This window comes from Pyrgilauda ruficollis, unplaced genomic scaffold, assembly GCF_017590135.1.
Source record: "Pyrgilauda ruficollis isolate IOZ18807 unplaced genomic scaffold, ASM1759013v1 scaffold37, whole genome shotgun sequence".
Lineage (NCBI taxonomy): Eukaryota > Metazoa > Chordata > Aves > Passeriformes > Passeridae > Pyrgilauda > Pyrgilauda ruficollis.
The window spans coordinates 6,131,505-6,158,312 of NW_024525156.1; the positions used below are offsets into that span (position 1 = coordinate 6,131,505).

The following is a 26,808-nucleotide window of genomic DNA, read 5'->3' on the forward strand; positions in this document are numbered from 1 at the left end:
CAAGTAGCATTCTCTCATTTTGTGTAAGAGAAATAGAAAAATAACTCCAAACACTGAGAGAAACATTAAAAAATATTGTGCTACTGCTTCTAGGTGCCTGAATACTGAGGGAGAAAAGCATAGGTTTTACCATTCTTCCACTGCTACTTTGTGGTTTCTTTAGCTAATAGAGATCTAGAGTTTAGAGTTCTCAGAAAATCTGGGATGAGAAATTGCAGCATTTGGTTAGTAACTGTAAACCCTCTAAGCATGTCAGTTCCCACTTCTCAAAGAAGAGAAAAGAAAACAAAACCCAAACAATATCTTCTGAAGTAATGAGAAAGATGAACTGTTAATTGGAAGGAGACCATATTTATTCTTATTTTTTGGATTCCATTTATTTTCTTTTCCATAAAAATTTGCCTTTCTCATTGATGTGAGTAAAGGAAGATCTTAGCAAACCTTTCTGTTGCTTTTACTACACTGCAGCTTTTCTACACAAACCTAAGTGACCCTAATTCCTTTTTAACTGGAAGTAAAAGCCAATGGAAACTGACAACTTCACAGACAATCTCCAGATCAAGGCATTTTGAAAGAGTGATGAAAATTTTAGCAGTGAAAGGGGAAACCAGGAATTATTTAAGAAATTGATTATATACTCTCTGAAAAGATCTTAAGTCTAAATTAACATGAGGTATTTCTCTTAAAGCAAATATTTAGGCCAGAGATCTATGATGCAGAAAGGCACATATTGATGAGGTTATTAATGCCATAAAAATGTAATATGAATGAAGATATACAGAAAGTAAAATACTGTAAAATCAACAATTTCCAAATCTGGGGGTACAAGTTTTCCTTGCATGGAATTTGAAAAGAGAAGGAAATTATAAGTTGTTAGTCTTCCAGTACAGACAAGATCTTTGTATTTCCTCCCTGTGCTTTCTAATATCCAGCTGTGTAGGATAGGTTAGAACACACTTTTTATATGGGTGGATGGGAGACATGACCCTCCTGAATCAAAATTAGAAAGGATCATAACCTGTAAAAGAGTCTTTGAAGTCATTAACTGTCCTTCAGTTTACTGCTCTATGAGTCATTGCCTTTGTGCAGCTGATACAATCTCATCTGACCTCTGTCTTCTAACTTAGTCATGGAAGGGGTTTTTGGCTCTCATTTGGTAGAGGTGGGCAGAGCCTGGTAGCCTTCTCTAGCAAGTGGAATGTTCTCTGTGGAAAAAAGGGCTCAGAGGCTTTGAAGTCTACATAGTTAGAATATAATCTCTCACCTTTTCAGAAATGAAAGTACTATTTGTAGGTTTCTTTGGCCAAAGAACAAGGTGGGAATCAGACCTAGGAAATGAGACATTTAGCACTGGATGATAAAATGCATATTAGAGGAATTTAAAAAATGAAGAACAGAAGGTGTAACTCTTAGTGCCTCTGCTTCTAGAGGTCAGGGCTGAAGAAACTTCACCTTTGTAGATTTGCTGGTAAGGAAGGAGAGTACTTGTTGCTGCCAAGCCCTGTGTCCATGCCCAGGGCAAGAGAAGAGCAAGATTTGGCAGCATACTGTGCTGCTTGTTTGCCTCACAAGCTCCTGTGGCTGAGCTGCTCTAGTAGAGGGCTCTGTCTGAGCAAACAGGCTGGCAGGCTGAGGCTCCCTGGGGAGCTCTGCATGGAGCTGGGAGGTTTAATGCTGCTGAGATTTATTGTCCCCAGACCACGCGTAGACAGATTTAAGGATGCTCCTTAAAGGTCTGCTGGTGAAGGAGAGCAGCTAGTGCTCCACATACTCAGTTGTGATGAAATGGAAACCAGTGCCAAAAAAAATATATCTGGGCATAATAGCTACCATTTAGCACCTTAATTGCGGTTGAATGTATTTAATTATCAATCAAATCTAGAAAAGTCAATCTTCTGTTTTTTCTTCCATCTTCTCTAAAACTGCTTGAATGTGTTCTTGAGTATGGCTTGTGAGTGATTGCTAAATGAACAAGGGCTAACATTAGAAAAAATGTTGTTATTCTTTATGGAGTAGGTACATAGTGAATTTTGTTCAGTGCAGTGTATGCAATTATGTTGCACAGCTGAAAATTTATGTTGTCATACATTGCTAGTAAGAGAATACCCAATTTATAATAGAATAGTTAATTACACCGGCATTTACTACCTTCCTTTTAGATACGGAAATACCTTTTCATCACAACTTTTTATTCTCATTATTCCTATTTACTGCTAACCACTCCATGCTTATTTAATGGTAGAAGAGTTTCCTTCTCCATCATGCTCTTCATCATTATGAAATGTAAAAATTGCATAAATAATAATGGAATCTTCTTTGCAGTACTTTGTCAAAGCAAGTGTGCTTCTTCTCATCTCTTGGAAATTCCATAGCTTTGGAGCTGGGCACCACAAAAATGAAGAAAATTGTGTTTATAAGTCACCTCTCTACTATTTCAATGAACAACTCAATGAACCAATCATTGCAGTTACAGCTTCCTTGTGAAGGTGAGAAGAGAGGCAGACACTGATCTCTTCTCTCTGGTGACCAGTGACAGGACCCATAGGAATGGCCTAAAGCTGAGTCAGGGGAGGTTTAGGTTGGATGTTTAAAAGGTTCTTCACCCAGAGGGTGGCTGGGCACTGGAACGGGCTCCCCAGGGCAGTGGTCACAGCACAAAGCCTGACAGAGCTCAGGAAGTGTTTGGACAATTGTCTCAGGCACAATATGACTCTTGGGGATGGTGCTGTGTAGGGCCAGGAGCTGAACTCGATGATCCTGATGTGTCCTTTCCAACCCAGCAAGTTCTGTGTGATCCTGAGTTTTAATTTCCACCTGTACACTGAAAATGTCCTATAAGCCAGCTATCTTTTCTTCGCTCCAGGGCCTGCAGCATCATTCGAAGGTCCCACAGTGTGTTCAGATACTGCTGTCATTAGTGAGCTGCTATAAAAAAAAATGCCACCCTGCAGTCAAGCAAAGTCTTGACATATCCAAAGACTCTTTTAATTCCACTGCTGTGGCATACAGAGATGTGTCAAGCTCACTGCAAACAGCTCTGAGAAATCTCCATCAGGTTTTTTTGTAGAGTTCTTCTTTCCAGCAAAAGAAAGCTTTCTCATTTGTTGAGAAAGCTGTGTTCTAAATGTCTACCATTTCTCTCATAGGTATAGGTCCCTAAATTAAAAAACAGACCACTTATATGAATTCCTGGACTCCTGTCTTAGTAATATCTTACAGTTATCTAAATATTCTCCAGTTTTATGGAGTAGGAGAATTGTTTCTGGATTGTTTGACTGGAACTGTTTTATAAAGTAATTTATATTAATACAATAATATATATTGTAATAATGATTTAGCTATTTTAACAAAGGCAAGTGATTTCTAGAAATTCCAGATATTTGAATATAGATGTGAAATTGCTTCTCTCTCTTTTGTCCCCAGATATTTAATTCTGTCTTCTTCAGATTCAATAGTATGTTAATGTTCAATTTCTCCCTATGTTTCTTTATTACTTAGGTGAATGGGTTGTATTCATTAGAAGATTAGGTTTTTAGATCCAAGCACAGAGGCAGCAGATGCTTTCCTGCCTTTCATTGCATGGAGCTGAGATAAACAGGGTGGCCACAGGCTCTGCAGAAGAGGAAAGACTCACTCTGCTTTTGCCACCAGGAAGGACATGCAGTACCAGCATGTGCTGCATTTGCTTATTAAATTCAAGTTGTAATACTGTAGTTAACTTGAGACAGATAAGATGGTGATGCTACTGTGTCCCACTTGGGTATTTCAAGCATGATTTTTATCTTTCTCAAACTGTCTACTCACACCCTGATACCTGTTACTTGTTACAGCTATAATGAATCCTTATCTAGCCAACTGCAATAATAAAAGGGAAACTTAAAATGGGAATGCACACTTAAGAAAAAAAAAAAAAAAAAGAAACCCAACAACAAACCCCGAGCCTGCTTTTGAATCACATTATTCATGATTTTTAAAAAGTTGAGTATAAAAAACCAGTGAGCTAGTGGTTCACCATTTTTCAGCAAAAAATGTCCCTCTGGGCAGATTGATTCTATATCACAGTGTGTGCTTTCTCAAACAAAAAACGCCAGACTGAGCCTCTTTCAGATTAATAAGGTGGATGAGCCTATTCCCTAAATACAGCACTAAATTAGTGTGAAGCTATTCACTAGGATTTGCAAGCCAGTAGCAGCAGTGTTCTTGGTTTAGCCAAGTGCTAGTCTCTGATCTTTCAAAACTGTAATTCTGCCTTTTCTTTAAATAGATGTATTTTTCACAGGGTGATGCTAAACCTTCAGGAAGGAACAGTTTCTTAATGAGAAGCCTGAGGCATGCTGGATTTGCTCTCCAGTGGCTGTGTGCCGCCTATCAGTTACTTTATTACTTCAATAGACAGGATTGTAGGTTTATGGGTTTTATAGTATGAGTCCTTGCTCTCTAATCAGCCATGAACATTACAGAGCCAACGTTGTAGGTGTGAGTCACAAGAGCACAGCCCTGTTTGCCCTTGACCAAAGAACATTTACATAAAAAATAGAGGTCTTACTGAAACACAGGTCACGTGTTCTGCTGTAACCTAAAATGTGATCACAGTCACCAGTTCTAACAGCTATAAAAGATGAAAACAATGAGAATAAAATTTAGAGTGCTCGTGAGCCATGCATTACTGCAAAATTGCATACTTTGTTTGAAGGTAGTGCTTTCACCCAGAACTAAAAATCTCCAGGATTCAGAAACTGTGAATTTTTCAAGATTGTGTTTAAAAAAATAGTTTTTAGTGCCTCTTTTCTCTCTCTCTCCCCCCCGCCCCCTTTTTTTTTTTCTTTTTATGGATACTCACTTTTTGGCACTGTTTGTGGAGTGCTACTGATAAGCCATGCATAGGTGGGAAAGAGTAAAAAACTTCCTATGAAGTCAGGAACTGTGGTATTTTCCTCCAAGTTTCACAGGCCTGAATACTAGGAATACTACCTATAAAAATACATTGTTTTTGCCTTCATGGTCATCTGTGATATTCCACAGCAGCTTCATTCCATAGAGTTGTAGGATTACAGGATTGCAACCTTTTAGGATCACAAGAGTTGACACTAATCCACAAACACAAAACTCCACTTTAGGTCTCTGAGTGAAAAACAGTCCCATCCATTCAGCAGAGATGCATCTGTTGCTCAAAAACACTTGTTTTCCAATTAAAAAAGGAGACTTTTTTATATTTATGCACCAAAAAATATATATAAAAAAATCTTTTTCCTTGTTACAGCTAGGGAAAGAACAAGAAGAGGCATAAATGAGTGGGAAACTAGTCTAGGTAAAACCAGAAGCATAACCTAGATGAAGAAAACTTTTTCATTGTGGAAAGCATAATGAAAAGGGCTTTCAAGAACCTGGACACTTTGACAGCCAAAGAACCATTGTCACTTGCAGTAGTTGGTGATAAACTGAAGAGGCAAGACAGTGAGAACCCATCAGTGGGATCTCTGCTTGATAGAAGTAAAATAGTAATGGCTGGTCCAGGTGGAAAATCCCTTTTATATCTACCAGTAATATTTCAACACACGTTTCTTTCTGAACATTAGTATTAACCTTGCATTTCCATCAACAACAAGGTTGTTGTTACCATGTTATCCTCTTGTTTGAAAAGAGGATTTTGGCTGTTGCTATGTGATAGCACATCTAGACGAAGGATGTAAGGTGAATCCTATAGGGGAAATACTAATATTCTCATCTGAGACATATGTGCCCTTCTGCTGTGCAAGGGCAGCTGGTCCTTTTCCCATGTCTTTTTTTCACTGGGAAAGAAAGTTTGCCACATCTTCTTGGTCCATTCGGGTCAATTTCAGGATCAATAAGCTTATTATTAGAAGATCCAAGATCAAGAGGGAGGGTTATTATTAGAAGTGCTAGAGAAAAGGAAGCAATGAGGTTCAAGAGGTGGAGCACAGGATTAGTTGGGAAGAAGATGCAATGAGGGAGTTACGTTTCCACTGATGCCATTACGAAACTCATTGTCAAATGGCACTCTGATACAGAGACTGAGCTTCTAGTGCTCTTACAGCTTCTTTAGATCAAAGGGTGAGGAAATAGGCTGACACTATTGTGTGTGCTATTACTGAATCATAGAATCATACAATGTGTTGGGATGGAAAGGAGTTTAAAGCTCATCTAGTTCCACCTAATTGTGCAGCACTGTGTGTAGTGTGTGCTCAGCTCCCCTCTTTGGAGTCACAAGAAGGCTGTACAGTTGCTCTTCTTTGTGAGAATAGGGCCTCTGCAAGGAAGAGATTCCACCCTGATGGGTATTTTACTTCTTCAAGATGATTTTCTTCTGAGGAAAAAGAGCTTTCAGGTTTAAGGTTTTTGTTTGTTTGTTTTTTGGGTTTTTTAGTCAGTTGGGATTTTGAATTTGTTTTTTCCCCCAGTGGCAGATTAGCCACTGATGGACAGAATTGCTCCTGGGCTCTTTCATTACAAGGTTTGGGTCTGGTGCGATTTCACAACCAAAAGACTCAGAAGAACAGTTGCAAAATGAATTTACAGGAGTTGGAGGAAAACTTGGGAAACTTCTTGGGAAGGTCTTTCCTAAACAAAACTACAGTTTTGTTTAGGAAACTACCTGCCACAAGAGGGTGCTTGCAAGCTCATCACTGGTCATTTCAGAGACTTTCACAGTGAAAATGTTCTGGGGGCTTTAAAACATTCTTTACAGAAGACATGGATTAGATACAGTGGTAGATTCTGATGGCATGAAAGGTTGTACATTCATCTTTTGCTCAGTGTCAAGTTGAAATTTATCTTTATGAAGATTTTGTGAGAGGTCTCCTGAAAAAAACCTATGCATTCAAACACTCTGTTAAGCTTCTTGCCACAGATCTCAACTACAACCTGCCTGCATCTGACAGAACATAACAAAAAGGAAAATGCATCTATTAAACACAGAGAGGAGTTGAATCATGTGCTTTAAAGCCAAAGGGAGCTTTTTTTGACAGAGTTATGTCAGTGCACACAATGCATTTCACATGGCTTCTGAATGCCCTACAAAATGCTTTTTAAATGATGTAAACTCTCCTTTTCATCCTAAGTGTGTATGAAGGTGTACATATATTTAAAGACAAGGAGAGAAGTTGAAGCAGAGTATGTCAAGCACAGGAGCTGAAGTTCACATCTAAACTTGTGTCTGAATGTTCCCAGAGGTCTTACATGCTGAGAGAGTGCACTGCATACAGGTCACAGCAGGTCTGGTTATGCTGTTAGATGATCCAGCTTTGACTATCATTTTGTTTACCTTTCAGGAGGTTTGTCTTTCTGAAAATAGAGTAAACAAAATGCTTCAGTGATAGAATTTATGGGAAGGTTACAATTTTGACATCGGATTTTGAAGTAATTGGCAATTGAGAGACTCTCCAAAATGTTTTACATATAATTATATCCACAAAAGGTACAGTTTGAGCTTTATTACAAACACTCTTTCTTCCAGTGATGCCCAAACCCACTGCAGCTTTGTGCAGCAAATAGCCAAAGCAGCAGGTGATCCCAGCCTCAGGTGTCCTCAAGAGGAAGCAGTCAGCACTTTTCTGCTTTGAATCTCTCAGTAGCTGGAAACAGCTGTTCCAAGCAAAGCACAATAAGGTACTGTTCATTTAAGCACCCAGAATACATTAACCTTGTGCACAGAATGGTTTCCAGCCACTGAGAGCCTTTGTGAGCGCTGCATATCAAGCCAGTGAAAGAAAAAGGAATGAAATTAAAATCCACTCACCATTTGCTGTAGCAGGACCCTGATGCTGGCGGGAGTCTGTCACATTGCCTCCCCAGCCCTCTGCAGTTAATGCTTTGGGTTGCTGATGTTCAAAGCACCTTGAAGTAAAGATATGAGATTTATGGTAGAAATGCCTTCAGAGTTTATAACAGGATCCCCTCATTAAATTTCAGTACACAGAACCACAAAATGGTTTAGGTTTGAAGAGGCCTTAAAGATCATCTGTGTTCCAGCCCCTCTGCGATGGGCAGAGACACCTTCCACTAGACCAGGTTGCTCAGGGCCCATCCAAACTGGCCTTGAACACTGCTAGGGATGGGGCATCCACAGCTTCGCTGGGCAGCCTGTCCCAGTGCCCCACCACCCTCACAGTACATAATTTACATTCTTTTCTGAAGCCAGACCTCTTGCTTTTTTTAAAGCAGAATGTCCTGCATTTAGCACTGATGCCAAAACAGACATAACATAGAGGACTGTATAAATTTGGCTGCTATGGATCTTGTGTTACTACCACCAACACTATGAAATCTTAGCACTAACATTTGACAGTACTGACACTTGTTACTACATGCAGTACAAACAGGTAAGCTAGGATTAGTAAATGCTGCATTATTTATCAGGGACCATCACTATTTATTAGTTGTACCCAACATGACAGTCTAAATAAAATTAAAATATGAAATGTAATCTGATAAAATTTGTGTTGCTTCCCCTACCATTTTCCCACACTACTTTCTGTTCTTTGCAGCCAGGCACCTCATAAACAGAACAGAGAACCCTTTCTCAAAAATGGAATTCTGTCCTGTTTTGCCATGTTATTGAATCCTGATACAACTTCCTTTTATCTTATATATAATGATAGCAAGTTCCACTAGATGACCTGTCGGTTCATTTGAAGGATATATTATTTGTATTAAGCAGTATTTCCCTAAAGTTTCCTTGCTTAGTCCTTCTCTAAAATTATGCCATGTTTAGTTCTGCTGTGACCAGAGATCTCGCATACATTGCAAAGCTTTATTTTGGACTGATTACCTACATCAGATACCACTCTGTGGGAAAATGATCCCAGTTTCCTCTCTTTCCATATAAACTTCTTGTTTCTGTATATTGCTTTGTTGCACATCATTCAGCTGTGACTAGCAAAGGAACTTCTTCCTGCTGGATTGATGAGTAGATTCCTAATCCTTTACCAGCTGTCACTGAAAAGTAATATAGTATTTTAACAAAATTGATATTGATCATGAATATGTATATCCGCTCACATCTTGAGCATTTTTTATTTTTATTATATATGTGTTAATGGAATCACATTAAATTTCCTAATTCAAACATCTCAATGTTAAAATATGCCCAAGGTAGTTGTGGCTGCTGCTGGTTCTTGTTCACATGTTCAGTTCCAGCTGAGGTTCAGAGGAAAGAGCAGCAAAAGATTTTTCATGTGATAACAGATCCAATTGCTGCTGTTTCAAGAAGTGTCATCAAGTGTCAGCATAAGTCAGAGGAAAACAGCTGGCAATGCAGCCCAGACCTCCTTCCACTCAATCAGCACAGCATCCCTTGGCTCATACTTTTTCTGCAGGGTTGTTCCCAGTGTTAGATGTAATCCTGAGTGTCCTCTGCTTCTGGCCTACTTCTGCCACGGAAATGATTGTCCAGAGGATGCGATACAGCCAGGAACAAAGCAGCCCTTTTCTCTCGTGATGGAGAGAGGAGGTGACAGCCACCACAGGCTGCTGGTCAGGTTGTACAGTCCAAAAATGTCTTCTGTGCTTCATCAGCTCTCCAGACCCCTGGACATGGTGTGATTTGGGGTGAGAGGTGGCAATATGCAGGGTGAGGGGTGGCAGCAGATGGAGCAGATAAAGAAATGTGAGAGAGAAGTCGCCCTCTACAGCTCCTGGAGCATCCCTGGGGTGCAGGATGAGGTGCGGGGCTCCTGAGGACCTGGATGTTGTCTTACCTGGACTTTGCCTCATGGGAAGATTAGAACTCCCTGCAGGAGCAAGGAGAAATAAAGGATCACTATTTTTGCTGTAATGCTCCTGCTCTCCTCTCATCAGGCTTCCCATGGGCTGAAGATCATCTCTTCAGCTGTCCTTTCCCCCCGACTTTGGTCAAGAAAGCTGTGTCAAAAGGAGCCAGATGGCTGGTGTTGGGATATGTGGGGCAGTGTAGGAGCTGGGCACATATTCTGGCCTCCCGTGGAACAGTGCACAGCCCCTAGGTCCCCATCAGCTCATGGGGTTTAGATTTCGTACTGAATTATTTGCTTTTATTATGTATCTTGATATTATTTAAAAAATAAGTACAGAAGGGTTAATATCTCATAAGCATCTCTCATAACTGCCACGTATTTCTTATATATCCCACCCACTGGAATATCTCTCACAGCATTTATTTATTTGCCTTGTAAATCCCTTATGGCTCTTAGCAGTTACTTCTGAGGTTTCTGCCAGCTGCTTGCATCACCAGTGATGCTGAAACTAATTCAGATGACCTACATGTTAGTAAATAAAGAAAATCCCACTATTTTTATTACCTTTTCCTGTTGTCTGCTTTATTACACAAGTGGCATGGGTTCTCTTTGTTGTGTAATGCAAGCTTTTGCAGGCATAGTAAAACAAACTTTCCTGGGATTATTTTTAGAGGTGATCATGGGGATTTGGATTAGAATAGATTAAGCAAGGATTTCTGCAGAGATGATACATATACCTTTCCTTAAAGACATGTGGCCTGACTGATTGAAGAGGTGTTTATGAAATAAGTGAAGCTGAACACATCCCAAAAATTGGAGCAGAAAAATGATGGGTCATCATCAGTGTGTCCACGGACTGGACTGTGTTTTTATGGAGTGGAGCGCGGTCCATACTGGGAAATGGATCTGTAAGTGCTCATAACGCTGCAAAGCAAAGGTGGCAATTTTGTGCCTTGGGTATTGAGGCCCTGGCAGGGGCAGTGCCATTTGAGCTCAATTTTGGATACAGGATTAGGCTTTGGGCTACTCTGCTACTCTGCAGAGAATTTTTCACACTGGCACTCCATCCATGCTTGGATACCCTTTTGTACTTCTCTGATCACTTTCCCCGGCAAAATTAACCTCTCCCCCCTCTCCCCCTCCAGGCATGTGGAGTTCTGATCAAGCAACTGTTGGACAAAATTTATTTAATTTTCCAGTTCTTTTTTTTGTCACTTTCCCAATACAAATGTGCATGTGACTAAGCTGCTGGCAGTCCTCTCTTTAAAAGGTCAGCCTAAATTATTTTCTGCAGATAATATTAGGGCTTATGTGCTTGATGGATTCCTGTAGCACATAAACACCGCTTCTCGCAGGACTGATGACCTGAATAATTACTTCATCTCTGTTGCTGTTGAAATAATCAACCTAAACCAAATATAAAACAAGCTCAAGCCACTTTTGAAAGTTTCTCAGATTGCCATTTTTATACTGGAAGGTTTTGTGCATGACACAAAAATTAGTATATAGAAGATCATGGTGCTCAGTGCTACATTTTGCTCTTTTTTAATAAAACATAAACGTAGAATCTCTGTTAGAGTGAAGTTTCACATGGTTGCAGAGCTTTTACTGGAGATCAGAATTATCAGAATTACCCTGAAATGATTTTGGGAGATTTGCTTTGAAATACATGAGCTGATTTAATTTTTTTTTCTTTGTAGAAGAATTATTATTATATATATACTTCTGTTATAGTGTGAGTTTTGTATAAGACAAAATATTAAACACATGAATTATTATTTTAATGAATCAACAAGAAAATGCTTCAACACAATGTTTTATTCCTTTATTCTTTTTTATTCTTTCATTTCTACTACTTTTAATATTTTTAAATAACATGTTTTTAACTTAGACTTAATTTTCATTGTTGTCCTTGTATGTGATTATGGATTACAATGAATCATTATCTCATTTAATTCAATTACATGTGATTTTAATCACTGCTAGTAAACCAGCCTTGCAGAATTGTCATTAGTACTTGCAGATGCATGCAAAGCAAACTGGACAGTTGTTTATTGCAGTGCTTGTGGAGAGCAACGGGTAATACCAATTTAGCCTTTTGCCAGACTCATTTTCTCTGGGGTTATTGGCAAAAAGCTATAATAAGCTGTTTTCATTCTCAGCATCTTGGTGGAAAATAAGTTGCCTGAAGAGAACTTTTTAAAAGCTAAATTAATTGCATGCTGTATCTGATTTCCTTGTTTTTCGGCTTGAGTTCAATATTGATCCTTAAGTATTTCTTGTGATCCTTATTACCTGTAATGATCTAGCGTACAAATAGCCTTACATCAGTAATTTTGTCATAATATCTGATTTATAAAATTGTCTCCTGAGATATCCATGAGCTCACTTAATCAGACATGTTATTATGTCATTAGCCAACACAGCTGAGCAAAACAGAGTTTGTTTTCATAGCGGCAGCAGTATTCCAGTCTTGCATGAAATCAAAGGCACACGGAAAATTATAATTTTAAACAGAATCAGAAGATTCAGTGCTTGAGCAAGGTGTTGCAACATCTGATTAACTTCAGGTAGTCCCATGCCTGTTACGTTAATTTGTGTACTGTGAGAAGAAAATAAGAAAAGTAGTTATACTTTATTTAGGATATATAAAAAGCAAGTATTTTATCTGGGACTGTTTTGTCATATATTCTAAATATTGTTAATTTTTCTGTCGCTTCAAAACAAAGGCGGATCTTTCAAAACTGTGCTGGTTACACAAAAAATCAGATGTACCATATACTACAGAAAAGCTGTGGGAAAGCTCTGTGTAATGCCAGATATTCACCAGAGGAAAGATAGAGCCCCCAACACCTGGAAGTATTGTGGCTTCTACTTGGAAAAAAGCCATTACTGAGCTGACTTTCAACCTCCCCTTCTGTGGAAAAACAGCCGTAAATGTTAATGTAGTTGGTGTGATGGATGGCTCACGCATTCTTGTTTGTCACACAGGGCCTCTGCGTGGTATTTGAAAAACTAAATAGGATCTGTTGCAAACCTTGTTTCATATTTTAAGTCTCTTATGCACAGAGGATCTGTTTCATTGTTCTGGGAGAATGATGGGCAGCAACTCTGGCCACTGACCAGGAGAGAGGAAGTCAGATAACAGTATCCTTGAAAAGCAAGGATACTGTGCTTGCACGTTGTGACATATGTACAGTTACACTAATAATTGATGTTTATTGCTATATATTAATGGGAATAGTTTGAGTTTTATTATTATTTAAAATAAGTGGTTTTTGAGGACATGCAGAAGGGAAGAGAGGGGAAAGGGTGCTGTTGAAGGAGAAAAGTCCTTTTAGGCAGAGAATATTCTTTGAAGAATTATCAATCTTTTTTTCTCCTAAAGCCTTCACAAGTAGTGAGTACTTCTGAGAATTGATCTTACTGACAAAATAATGGCAAGATTCAATTTAAAAATACATTTTTTTTCATGTACACTGACCATTTCATAATTGCACTGTGGCTTTTCATATGAGGAGCAGAATAATGGATGCCTTTGGTAGAATATTAATGTAATCTCTCTTCTCAGGGTAACCAGATTGTTCAGGTTCAGTATTTTCTAACTAAAACTCATTTATTTTAGATTTTGAAAAGACATTAAGTGCACAGCTCTATGTTCCTGCACACTGCTGTGATACAGGCTACTGCTTTACTGATCTCTTCAAAAGGGAATTTGCTGGAGGCGATTTTGTATCAGTTATTAATTGAGACTGTTGAAGGAGTTTTTAATATATGGAAGTATTTATTGGTATATGAATTTAAAGATTCTAGACTAAGTCACTTTGATAGTGACTGATTTCACTTGCTGGCTGATCTGTTTGTACTAGCTTTCAGCAAGCAGAATATAGACAGGGTCGGAAACGGATGCAAAGGAAAAAAAATAGGAAAAAAACTCCCAACCTGATAACAAAAATTATCATTGTATCATTGCACGAGGATTTGGGAAATAACCATCAAATCCAGAAGTTTATTGCAACTTTCATCGTAAAGCTGCAGCCTCCTGCACCCCTTTTCAGTATCTGACACATTTGGAAGGGTTATGCCAAGGAAAGCAGTCCCTCAGCAAGCAGTCTGTCTCACTCACCTCCCATAGAACTGCAAAAAGGGTAAAAAAATCCACATCGGCATTACAGAAGGGACTTGTTTTTATTTTCTCATGCCATAGCTTGTTTTGCTTCTCAACCAGGGACTGCTGGGCATACACTCCACCGAATATTGGGTTCTCACACTCTTATCTGGCCCACTTCAGATTTGTAAAACTGTTCTTCAAGGATGATTTTCTGTGCTACTGCATCATGTAATCCCTTGGAAAGCTGCTGCTCTCTCTTGCCTTTCTTTATCCTTAAGCAAGCAGTCTTTGATAGCATCTTTGGAAAATAAACTTCAGAAAATGTTGACACCTAAGTAATCCTTCTGGTTTTTAAACACAGAATGGTGAGTGAGTTTGATTGATTTGAAAATAATTTGTGTCTTGTATCTGCTGAAATCAGAATGCCAGTGTTAGATGCATTAGTTCCTATATGTCCACTAAAAGCAGGACAAAATCCCTCCATACTGTAACACAAAGACCTCTTTCCAAAAAAACCCCAAAAACCAAAAAAATCCCCACAAATTTTTGTTATTAATTTTTAACAATATTTTACTCTATTTTTACAATATTTTAACTTTACGCTTTTACAAACAGAACAAAAAACACCAAACACTTTAAGCATCTGGTAACTATTTTTAGAACACAAAAATTATCTGTGAAAATATACTGTGAAAATATTCTCCAGATATAGGGTGAAGTAGGGTTTTATTTTTTTTCATTAGAGGTGATAGATACTCTTCTTACAGCCTTTTTGAAACTATCTTCAAAAATGCCATTCTTTTCAGTGAACAATAGAATCTCTCTTCTTATTGTCAAAAGCTTTTGGTCTCCAAACAATTGTAAACTTAATTTTCTGCTATCATAAGTAACGCACATTTTACTGAATGACTGCGTGGTGTTTTAAATCTGCACAGTTTTGGAGTTGTAAAGACCTATATCCTGATCATCAGGTGAAAAATTAAATTATTAAAGAATTGAAAAAATGCTCAAGTCCTTAGAAAATGGACATTGACACATTTTTCTTAAAAGCTAAAAACTTACATTATGGTAAAACTTGGATTAATCTGTACAATCCCACCAGGAAAGTATATACGTTTAGAAAAAAAAAAAGGCTGAAAATAAATGACTTTTGGCAGAATCCTCTGTACAATTTCAATAGAAGGCTTTGAAGTCTTACAGGTACTTCACAAGGAAATGAAGACACCCTTTATAAAGCAGTGGTAGCTGTTGCTTCATGCTGAGGGCAAGAGTGAATTGAGAACAAAAGAAAGCAGAGTAATTATTTTATTGAGCGATGTAATTGAGAAATAACCTACATAGCCTGTGAACAGCCTGAAGAGCAGCTATCACTCCTGTACCTCAGTGAAGGTACAGGAGTGATAGCTAGGACAGGTGTTTGCCACCTCAGCCAAGAGAACTATACAGAACAACAGTGAAACAGGACACTGAATAAATAGCTAACTAGCTAAGGTGACAATAAATCAGAAGCCACAGCTGTCATCTGGTGAACATCTCTGTCTTCTTAATGTCCATGGGGAGAAGAAATAAAGAGAATGTGTAGGCAAGAGACAAATGATGGAGGAGTCGGGGGGGCGATTCTGTTTCCATAACCAGGTTCTCCTTGCAAGTGTTTTGTGTGAGTGCATTTCAGGCAGGCACGGTAAGCAGGCAGTTTGAGATTTGTGTCTCTGCCCTCATCTTTTGGGCAGTCAGATGCTCACGCTGAGCTCAGGCTCACTGAGTGGCACACTGAGGGCAGCGAGGAGCGAGCGCTGATTTATCTGCGCCTGCCCTCCCCTACACCCATCAGCCCCAGGCAGATGAACGAGGGCTGCCCAAGCAATCCTGAAGACTGGAGATAATGGCTTTAATCCTAGTGGTCAAGAGAGCAGCCAGGATTAAGCACTACGGTTCCATTTGATTAATGACAAGTGTATTTTGCTGTATTTTAGGGAAGCTGTCCGTTTGCTGCTGTGGAGTGAAACACTATCTGGGTACCAAGCGTAGTTACAGGGTTTACCTCCTGGCTTGGCTTCCTCCTGGAAATTTTACAGCCTCCAGCTGTCATAAAACACATTAAACAGGACCTCTAAAAGCAATTTAATTTTATTTATGATTATAAAAAAAGGAGGCATAGTTCTAATGGGAAATTTGAATTATTTAAAGATAGCAACAGGCAGTATGAACACAACTCCTGCCTACCACTTTCCCTTCATGGACCAAATAGCTGTTTTTCAGAGAATTAATATTCAGAGCAGGTCCAGTTCATCTTACCTGCTGGGTTCATTTTATTATATAATAAAATCAGATTTATTCTCATTTGGGTATAGAGTATATAGCCATATAAGCATAAGCCATTTATAAACAGTTACTTTGCATGTAGCATAATGTAATACCTACCCTCTTAGGTATTTATGAGGAGTATCAAACATTACTTGCCAAAGGGCAGAGATAAAAAGAAGTGTATGGATCTGAACATTGTGCCTGGAGGTGATCACTTGTTGTGTTGGTACCTTTTCAGTTCTTCAGTCTGTAAGAAAAAAAAAATTTAAACAGCTGTCTAGTAAGCTTCTTCAGTGAACTTTTCTCAGTCTGGCAAACCTAAGTCTCTCTTTATATTTTGCTTACAGAATGGTCTTATCATTGCCTGTTACCAAGGCTATGTGGATATTGTAATAGCCTTAGCACAATGCCCTCACCTTGATGTGAACTGGCAGGACAACGAAGGGAACACGGCTCTAATTACAGCTGCACAGGCAGGTAAGGCTCTCTGCATCACCTCTTACATGCAGGGTCTTGGGAGGAATGTGTGTTTAGGCTGCTTTATTTTAGGATTTTTTTTTTTTCAAATCCCTGAAAGAAATTATTCTGTGTAAAATAATTCCAGCCAGGCCCACTCCCAAATAGGTTTGTCGTGATTTTCCTTGAACTATTTAATCTACAATAGTATGTATCCAGCAGATTAAGGGAGTAAAAGCTATACATTTTTAGTAGATGCCATTAATTATTTTAACTTAAAAATAAAGGATTTTCCTTGAACTATTTAATCTACAGTAGTATGTATCCAGCAGATTAAGGGAGTAAAAGCTACACATTTTTAGTAGATGCCATTACTACTAAAAAAAAAAAATCTCATCCCAAGTGTGCAGCATTGTAGGGCTTTGTTCCTTTAAGCTGATTTTCCAATGTTTGCTCTGGCAAGCAACAACTGAACACTGTGGACATGTAATGTGCTGCATTAGTGCTTTTCTCCCATACTTGCTGCACCTACCTCAGAGGGTCTGTAGGAATTGATGGCTGTAGGAAAACATATCATCATTAAGAAATACCCGATCTGCTAAGACATCCTTCATCCACTCCACAGCTGAAAAGTAAAAAACCTCATCAGGATTCAGGATTTGCCAGTGATCCTTTTGTAACAGCTGATATCAACATCGACCATGTTAATTCCGATGCAGGCTGGAGTTTAGCACAAGGTTTTTCTTTTATCCCACCCAGCATGGTAATATACAGTGAAAAAGTGTAACAGATCACTTAGATGTAAGAGAAGCTCCCAGAAGAGTTCCTTCCTTCCTTCCAGTGTTCAGTTAGAAAACAATAATTTGATTATTTCTGTTTAAACTGAAGGGCTGTGCTTCAATCTTTAAGGGAAGGTTTAGTTTCCTCTAACAAGTATTAACAAAGTGCTAAATCATGTAAATCAGGAAAAATTTCTCTAAGGAAGGATGCCATCACTTCATAGTCTAAAAGCTTTTTCAGGGGCTGCCTGGCTCTGCATCTCTGGTTTCCTTTGTATCCTTCAAGCGCACTCTGCAAAGGTGGCCACTTTACAAGGAAATGCATAGCTGGCCTTTATCATGTCTGCTGAGTGGTGAAGGGTCTGGGATGTTTGTGGGAGCTCGTGGGACATAGTCCTCACTCCCAGACACTGGCTACCTGAAGGGAACAAATTTCCATCAGGGACTATCAATGGGCTTTACAAGCCATGTCTGAAGATTGGAGCAGTTCGGTTTCCATGCCAATTTAGTAATAGTGCCACTGGACATTTCCTGGTAGTACCTAGCCTTGCTTTGTGTTGTACCAAAAAGTGAATTCTGTGAAAGTTCCTGCAAGATGGATCTTCACTACTGGAAGAAAGAACTGTGACCACGTTCATAGCAAAGTCATGAGTACAGTAGCTTTCCAAAGAAGGTGGAAAAGTCCCCAAAACACTAATTTACTTTTATTTATCTACCCTAATATAAATTTGAACTAAAAAAGGTTTAACACTGCCTCCTTCTTGACCTTTATAACTCATGATAATGAGCTCACAATTAATCCAGCGGGCTGACATTGACTTGACACTCTCTGCCAACACTTGCTATTGATCCCAAAAGCAACTGGAAGTTACTGTAGTCAACAGAAACTTATACAAACCCCCAATAACTTGGACGTTTTCCCCTGCCTGTGCTAATCCTGAGCTACAGGGTTTACACCAGTTATTTAATTAATTATCACAAGATACTGCTGTAGCATTAATAGAGATTACTGTGAGGCTAACATTGCCACCAGAGGAGTTACAGTGCAATAGATGCTGCTTAATTATTGCTGGATGTTAAGTAGTGACACTGAGCAGTGTATTATAAAGACCTGAAAGCAAAGCTCACCTTTAGTGGAGAATTTATTTGTTGGGGGAGGGGTTAACTTTAGGCTGTGAAAGTAATCACACTTTTGCAAAATAAATTATTCTGAGATCGCTGTTATTTATACCAAAATTATGGGTTTTGCTGTGGAAAGTCTAATAGCAAATTCACCTTATTTCATGTATCTGTGAGATGGTGCTTGAAGGTTTCAGAAAGTGTTGCCATTTTTGTTATGACCCATTGCCAGGTGGGCCAGCATGTATGGCCAGACCCCAAAGAGGAGCTGGATGGGAAAAAATGTGTGGGTCTGAGGATTTGTTCCTTGTGTTTTTGAGTCTGAATCTGCATTATGAGGTATAGATACCAAAAGAGATGACAGAGAGGTCTCTTCACTTGTGCTTAGGAGTTTAAAATCCACACTTGCTTATGCCATTTCATGACTGCCCAGACATTATGCTCAAATATGAGCATCAGCTTGAAATAAATAGGATTAAATTAAAGAGCAACTAGAGTCTCAGAAGATGAGTGAATTCAGTTCCTCATATTGCTTTTGATAATTTGAGATTCTCATCCTCCAACAAAAGTATCCAAGGCTGAACTTTTCTGCATGGGCTGAACAGAGAAAGACAGGTTGGAAGGATCAGTGAAAAGCAGTTCTGTCTTAACAAGCTTATTAGTACAGAAAAATAATCACAAAGTGCTCTGCTTTGTGTGTAAATGTCACATTGGAAAATTGGTCTGTTCGCCTGTTTTCTCTATGTTTCCTATTTCTTATATCCCTTTCCAAAGAGAGCTTGCCTTCCAGCATGCATCGCAGTCTGCAGCAGGTGGTGCACAGAAACAGGTGGCAATGCTATTGAAGCAGAAGCAAAATCATTAAACATCATTATAAGGACAATGCTGAAAAAAAGGGAGAGTGATACAATCATGCAATTGAAATAACAAGTGGAAAAGGAAAAGAAGGAACATTATTTTTTTTTTTCCTCAGTTCTGCTGCTGATGGAGACACAGCTACACCAGGGTACAGTCATTGGCATGCACTGGTGCTCAGAGGGAGTTGTATTCGCTTACAAAGTATAGATGTTTTATGTTACAGCCACCAGTCTGGGAGCCTTGCTGGGAACACAAAATTGGAAGTTATCCCAGTTTCTGTTTATTAAGAAAGACATGAGAACACAAACACCTAAAACACCCAGAGGACAAAGCCTTCTGGGTGTCTTTGGTTCCATCCATCTGTGAGGCAGCATTTGCTACCCGCAGGCCAAACACAGCGTTTTGCAGGTACAGTTCAGGAGTGAGGTGTTATTTGACAAAGGGTCTTCCTTACTCTGCAGCTTATCCTTCTGCCTGTATTACACACATTATTAGGTAATATTGTCATCATTATAGGCCTTTCCTTTGTGGCAGCAATTAAATGAATTAAGCTATTACAGACATCTGTGCTGATCTCTAAATATGGCTCTCAGGGAGAAGAAGTGAGCCCTTGGCATGCCAGTTCTGGTAGGAAGTAGATCTGGCTTGCAAACAGCAAGAGCCTGCTTTGAATTCAGTATCACCAAACAGGCTGAGCCCAGGCTCGTTTATTTTAGAGCTGCACAGGGCTTTCATAGCAGACTTTACATCACAGGAGGCTCACCCAGTTTATAAATTAGGTACAGGCTGCTTGTTCACACAGACACAGGAGAACCAAAGCAAACTTTGTGGCATTAAATCAAAAGCCTATGACAGGGTTTGAACTAAAACTTGGCAGCTCTGAGTTTTGCTTTGAATTTGATATCTGTTTGAACTGGAAATCTGAAGCAAACCTCAGAGGACAGAAGATCCTCCAGATTAAAACTGGTAATCCCTGAGACACAAAACTTCTGTGAGTCACAAACTTCTTAATTTTCTTTCTTATTTTATTGCTGGTATTTTTTTCTGTCTCATTTGAGGCCATTTCTAGTCCCCTGCAGTGTTTTGGTTAAGAAAGGTCTTTCAGGATTAATTCTTAGGATCACCCCAGATTTGCAGAACATCTCTTACTGTAATTATACTTTTGGCAAAAAGAAGAACATCTTTAATGACGTAATAACTGCTGAAAAATATTTTATTATTTCTACTTGTTTCAGCTTGTCTCTGGTTTCTGTGGTCAAAAAGCAGGATTTCAACTGTTCCAAAACCTTCATGAAGACACATGTTATACATCACTGAATCAGAGCATGTCCTGCGAAAAAATTTGGGCACAAGATTCTCCCAGTAGCAACTGACTCCTTTCTAGGATTTGATTTTATGCCACAGAATCAGCAAAGCTGAAATCTCTGTATTGAGTAAGGAGGGCCAGGTCACTTGATCCTGCCCTGATCACAGTTCACTTTTGCTTTGTTCAGCTTGTTGTGGTTTGCTGAAACATTATATTTCATTCCCATCAGACTGCTCAAGGGACAAGGAGCTTTTTATTTGGTTTTCTCTGGCTCTGGAGTTGCTCATCTCATCTGCATTATCTCTACATCTGCTCAGGTTTCATGAGAGTCTCCAGTTATTCAGAAAGGTAGCAGAGTAAAAAAAAATATAGGAGAGGAAGAGTAACACCTGCAACACAAATTAATTGGTAAAGACTTTCTTAACTTGCTTTTCAAAGTGAATGGAAGACTGTGTTGGTGCAAAGTGGCTGCTGATTAAATCTATACCAGATGTGATGCTACAGACTTTTAAAATTGTCATGTATGAATTATAATCTGCTTCAGTAACATTTCTAGATGAATTTGAATGGCATGCATCACGACCAGAATAGTCATCTGGTCTGCAGAGCAAAATGAGAGACTATTTTTACAGCTCTTACTAATTAAATTGTGATTGTTGCAGCTGCCTGACAGACGGCATTATTTTATAGAGCATCAAAGCATCATAAAATGATTGACAAGTGAAGGGAAAACTGTTATGAATGAGTCATAAAGGCCCTAGCTATTCATCTGATAGTCCAATTATAAAGATTTGGTGTCTTAATTGGTCTTCCAACCATTTAGCCAGAGATGTGTTCAGCTTCTCAGTATAGCCTTGTAGACACCAGTTATCCTGGCATACAAGGCACATGAATGGCAACAGTTGCCTTTAGAAACAAAATTTAAATAATTTATTTTACTACCCAAACTGAACATTTAATCCCATTTTCCAACTGAAGGAGAGTAGACAAGTGGCTTTACACTGTCAGATGGAAAAATAAAAATGTGGGATGCTACACAAAATATTCCTTTCTCTTGTATCAGGCCTGGCATGGTTTGAAAGGATTATTGGCTGGAACAACTATGTGCAGTCATCACTTTTTAATGAAGCACCATGATTGCAAGGCTCAAATGTACCAGGGGAGGGAAAAAGCTGAACCTTTGCAATCAGTTACCCCTGGTAATGGGGCATAGGGTATAGGGATTCCCTCTGCAGTGCTACTCACTGGGTCAAGAAACTGGGGCCCCTTGGAACCTTGAAGTGACCATTTCTGGTCTTCAGTTATTCCCTTGCCTTAAACTGACTTTTCAGAAAGGAGAGCAATTTGAGAGAAGGTGGCAACCCAGATTTTCCACCTCCTATCCCAATATTCTGGTCAAAATCAGGGCCACTTAACCCTAAGGCTGATGACTGCATTGAGTGGAAGAGGACACAAAATAAAAATATCTTATTAATTATCTGCATTTTCCAGTTATCAGACCTGCAGGAGTAAATTTTTGGTTTATCCTTGAGACAGCACCTGCATTGTATGACATTTTCCCTGCTTTTTTGTTTCTTTAAAGGCCACATAACCATTACAAACTATTTGTTGAACTATTTTCCTGGGCTTGATATTGAGAAGAGGAATGCATTTGGATTCACAGCTCTGATGAAGTCTGCAATGCAGGGCCGAACAGAATGTGTGAAAGCCTTGATGATGGCAGGTATGCAAAGTGCTTTTCTTCTTCTTTGTCACCATCTAAAAACTACCAAGAAGAAAACTGGCTCTTGTGATGTTTGCTCTGAGAACTCTGGTACAGCCTTCCCTGGAAATGGGTGCAGCCTTTAAATAAGCCATAGTGTAGGCACATGCTGCAGGAGTTTGCTTGTACAACCTCATCCAGGAGCTCTCCTGGAGCTCTGAGGATGAGATTGATTGTCTTCAGGAGAGTCTGGGGAGCAGGATCATCAGAATTTGTAGAACAGAAGTTAATGACATCCATGATACAGGTGGGAAAGACATGCTGGCCACGTGCTGCCGTCTCCATCTGTGACAGCCAGTGCAAAGTTGGGACCACAGCCAGACCTCCATTTCTGCCTTGAACTGTGCTGGGGACTGGAAAGCTTTGGGGGCTCCAGCTCCTGTCAGGAGTGTTGGGTGTAGGGACCACATCCCACCAGGGAACACTCGTGGGAAATCTGGTCACTTATTTTTGTTAATGCCTCTACAGCTCTGAGTTTGGTCTCCAGGTTTATGAGCGATGGGGCACCACCAGGTCTGTGTCTGCTGCAATGAGGGAGCTGCTGTGGGCACAGGGAATGAGCAGGTCTCTCCCTGTCCACCTGTCTCTCTTCACATCTGAGGACAGGAATTATGTTTATTGCTCTTGTCTGCTGTTGAATTTCTGGCTGTGTTGCATTGCAAGGTGAAGGGGTCCTGGAGAGGAGACTCAGAAAGCCCCTCGAGGGCCAACAGCCTCTACAAGAGCAGTCCTAACATACAGCATTTTTCAATCACAGTATTGTATGGGTTTTTTTATATGAAGTAATTGGTATATAAACTGATAGATAACACTTAAACAACTAGCTTATATTAGTGTATATTCTTGTTTTTCAGATGTAAATATAAAACCACAAATAAAATATTGTGGAAATAATAACAAATGGCATGTGAATGTTGTCACTGTCTAGATCAAGAGTCTTACAGGTCCATCTCATTGAGAGATCTTGAATAAGGAGTTCATTTCAGTGATTTTGCTGTTAGACAAGAGTCTAACAGGAGTCTAACAGAGTATTTTAAGTCACATGATTTTATCAAGCATAGTGATATTACCATCCTTCATTCCATGATATCCAGTTTCTAGACATTGATATGACACAGAAAACATGATGTGGTAACTGGTGTGTTATTTTCTGCTAGGTTCTGTAGTCTCTTACTCTGGAACAAAGGCTTAGGAATTGGATCATTCTTTTTAAATTTTTATGACAAAAAATTATGCAACTACTCTCATAGATCGAACATCACTAGAAACAGATGCACTTTCTGGACTCACATATACTTCATGCAGATGCTAGTTCAGAATTTTCCATTGAGTGTTACAAATCATCACTTAAAATGAAACTTCAATCCTATGATTTTCTGACTTGTCAAATTTGCCTTATGGTGTCATGACCTATTATTATCACTAGAGTTCTGAGGGAAGCTTGTTCTTTCTGTTTGGGTCACTAGAAGCTGTTTCACAACCTTTCATCTATGTACATAATTCAGTACTTGTTATTCCGATTCTTATACTAAAATATTAGTATTATTTTTATTATTATTATATAATTATTATCAAAGTTCACTTCTGTGGTTGCTGCCTCTGGCATGTGAATAGCCATTTCTTGTTTCCGTGATTCATAAGAAAACAGAATACTGGGGACAACAAACCTTTATACAGACAGAAAATGGCTTTTTTTAGCCTCCATCTTGAATTTGTCTACAGAAACCTTTATCAGCCTGTTTTTCCATCAGAGATAGTGAGGATACCAAAGATTGTCCACCAACTAAAGATCTGGTGAGTTAATATACTTTTGATTTTCTAAATTGCAATTTCAGGGAGTACTTGCAATTCCTCAAATTTTCAGCTCAAAATAGGGGCCACAAAGGAAGTGAAGTAAATTGCCTGCACCCATTTTAATTTCTGAGTATTTTTTAGCACTGCACAGTTTGGTGAAATGGAGGGAGGGAAGGAGGCAAATTCCCATTCAGAATGGATTTAGAAGTAGTTTGGGATTTAAGAGACACTGAGTGGATGCCAACATTTAAGTACTAGTGAGCTGAAGAATGTAAAAGAAGTTATTAAAAAATTTGGTGAAAAAAATCAATTTCACAAATAAACCAGCAAAATTTGATATTAAAATGTAAACATGCATGGTAACTTAGAGGGGAAACACCCATAATCAATCAGCTGTGGGTCTACTTGCACAGCTACAAAGCAGTTATGTGTGTTTAGAAAAGAGTTACAGCCAGGAGATTTTTAAACCTGGTATCCATTCAGTGGCTTCGGTAAGACCTCTGCTGATGGCAAGCTACTTATGGCAATGCAGGAGGTCAGCAAAGCAAAATAACTCACCTTCCTAGCTGCCTTAGCATGGATTCAGCGCAGTCAGATGGGGAAAGAGGTAACAGCAATGTGTGACAGATGGTCGGAGCTGGATTGCCAAAGTGACTGCTCTTTCTGAAATTTGAGTTCGTGGAGGGGGGCCAAGGTCAATCACTACAAGATTAAGGCACTCTGAGACACTTGGCCATAACGTTGCCCTTTCAGAGGGAGCCCTTGGAACATGTGAATTTGCTGTTTGTGAGGCACAGCAGGTGAAGGGGGGCCCGGTCTCCCATCGGCAGTTTGTCACAGGCTGCTGCGCTGCCAGCACCACGCTGCTGCCAGCGCTCATCAGCAGAGCCAGCCAGAAATGCTGGTTGCTATTCACGTGTCAAGCCCTGCTGTAATCTCCAGTCTAAACTCAGTGCTGCTTTAGTAATGTTGTCAGAGTGGCCCTGGATCTGGAGACTGGGCTTTAAACACCACCCATAAAATGGGCTGGTAACAGATGCCTGAGCCTCCTCAGCCCCGTCTTTAAACTCAAGATGCCAGTTCTGCATCTCAAAAGGATGTGAAGTCATAATAAAATATGATATTTATATCCTAAAGGAGCATACGTGTTCAAATTAATTGTGCTGAAAATGATCTTCAGGGAAACTTCTAGGAAAAGCAAGGCAAGTGGCAAGTGCAGCATTCCTGAAAGAAAACTTGTAGGCTATAGTTACACTGAAATGACAATTAGTTCAATAAGACTGCTATCACATTCACAAAGGGACATGACTACTCATGTATATTCCAGATAAGGTATTCTGCTGAATGACAAGTTTGTTCAGGAATGTCTCCTGATTTGTGCAGAAAATCAATAAAACCATGGTAAATCACACCTTAGAAGAGATTTTGTGATGCAAGGTACAAAGTCAGCATTGATTTCTGTTGGTAGGTTGGGATTTCAATACTCTGTAGTGTTGTTTTCTGAGACAGAGTTTCCAAAACACCTGGGGACCCATCTGTCAGAAAGATAGGGCTTCTCCTCAGGGGAAGGTGAGCCAAGCAAGGCCTCAGCACCAGCCTCATCAGCAAAGGTGCTCCTTTAAGGAACATGGCAGGGCTGGTGACAATAACCTGGATCAGGCAGCACTGCATTGATTGCTAGGCAAGTCTATGATGACAAAGGCAAGTTCATAGAGACAAGGTAGGTCTGAGGTCAAACAAGAAATTAAGTCAGTGGGTCAGGGTCCAGACCAGCAGGGCACAGGAATAGTCCAGACAAGGACCAGAGCTGAGTGCAGCCCCCAAGCAAAGGTGGAGAGCCCCCAGAGAGCACTTTCTCACACTGGTCTTTTTGAACTGCTTGCCTCCAAATTCTCACAGCTGCACCATATCAGAACTGGAATGGCTTTTTCTTGAAGATAATGGTAAGCAGCTGTCTCTTGCTTGTTTACAAGCTGAGAATTAGATTTTTTTGTTTGAAGACAATTCCTATAGCTGCTTTTCTTCCTGTGTTAATTCCTTGCCATATGTACATCAAGGAAACAATTTCCACATAATTTGCCAGTCACAGCGAGCTCTTTTGGGAAGTTCAGACTCAGGCAAGTGTTAAGAAGGGACCAGGGAAAAAGGCTAGCTGAGATGAGAGAAATTCAAAGATAGGAAGTTTGGGTAGGGAGGCTCAAAAAGAGGTTAGTGAAGCAGGAGGTATGTGTTGGTATGTCTTTTTCCCTCCCCTCACTGATTTATCTGTAATTTCTGCAGTCATGAACTTCATCAAACCATTCTGCTTCTGAGATTTTGCAATCCTTTCTTCAAATCCGCAGCTCGTGAACTCTTAGATTTGATTCCTTCCTTCTCTTTGGCTCCTTTCTGCCTTCCAATCCGGGTCCTATGCTTGACTCCCTGCTGTGCTCTAAGTGTCCTTTCTGCAAATTTCAGTTAAATTACACTTAAACTGTTATCAGCTTATTTTGCTTAGGGTGTCTCCTTCCACATCCATTCTCGATCTATGTCTCCAGCATCTTCTCTTTAGGGATTTTCTCAGAGACTTAGGAACTAACTTAACAAAG

At 39.5% G+C, this 26,808-nt stretch overlaps 1 protein-coding gene across 1 annotated transcript in view; it reads left to right on the forward strand.

Moving 5' to 3' along the window:
• ANKRD33B (ankyrin repeat domain 33B) overlaps positions 1-26,808 on the forward strand; it is a 43,611-nt gene that overhangs the window by 13,491 nt on the left and 3,312 nt on the right. The window contains exons 2-3 of the mRNA XM_041475995.1: positions 16,494-16,623; positions 22,247-22,387. Of these exons, the coding sequence (XP_041331929.1) occupies positions 16,494-16,623; positions 22,247-22,387 (271 nt within the window). The remainder of the gene's footprint in view (positions 1-16,493; positions 16,624-22,246; positions 22,388-26,808) is intronic.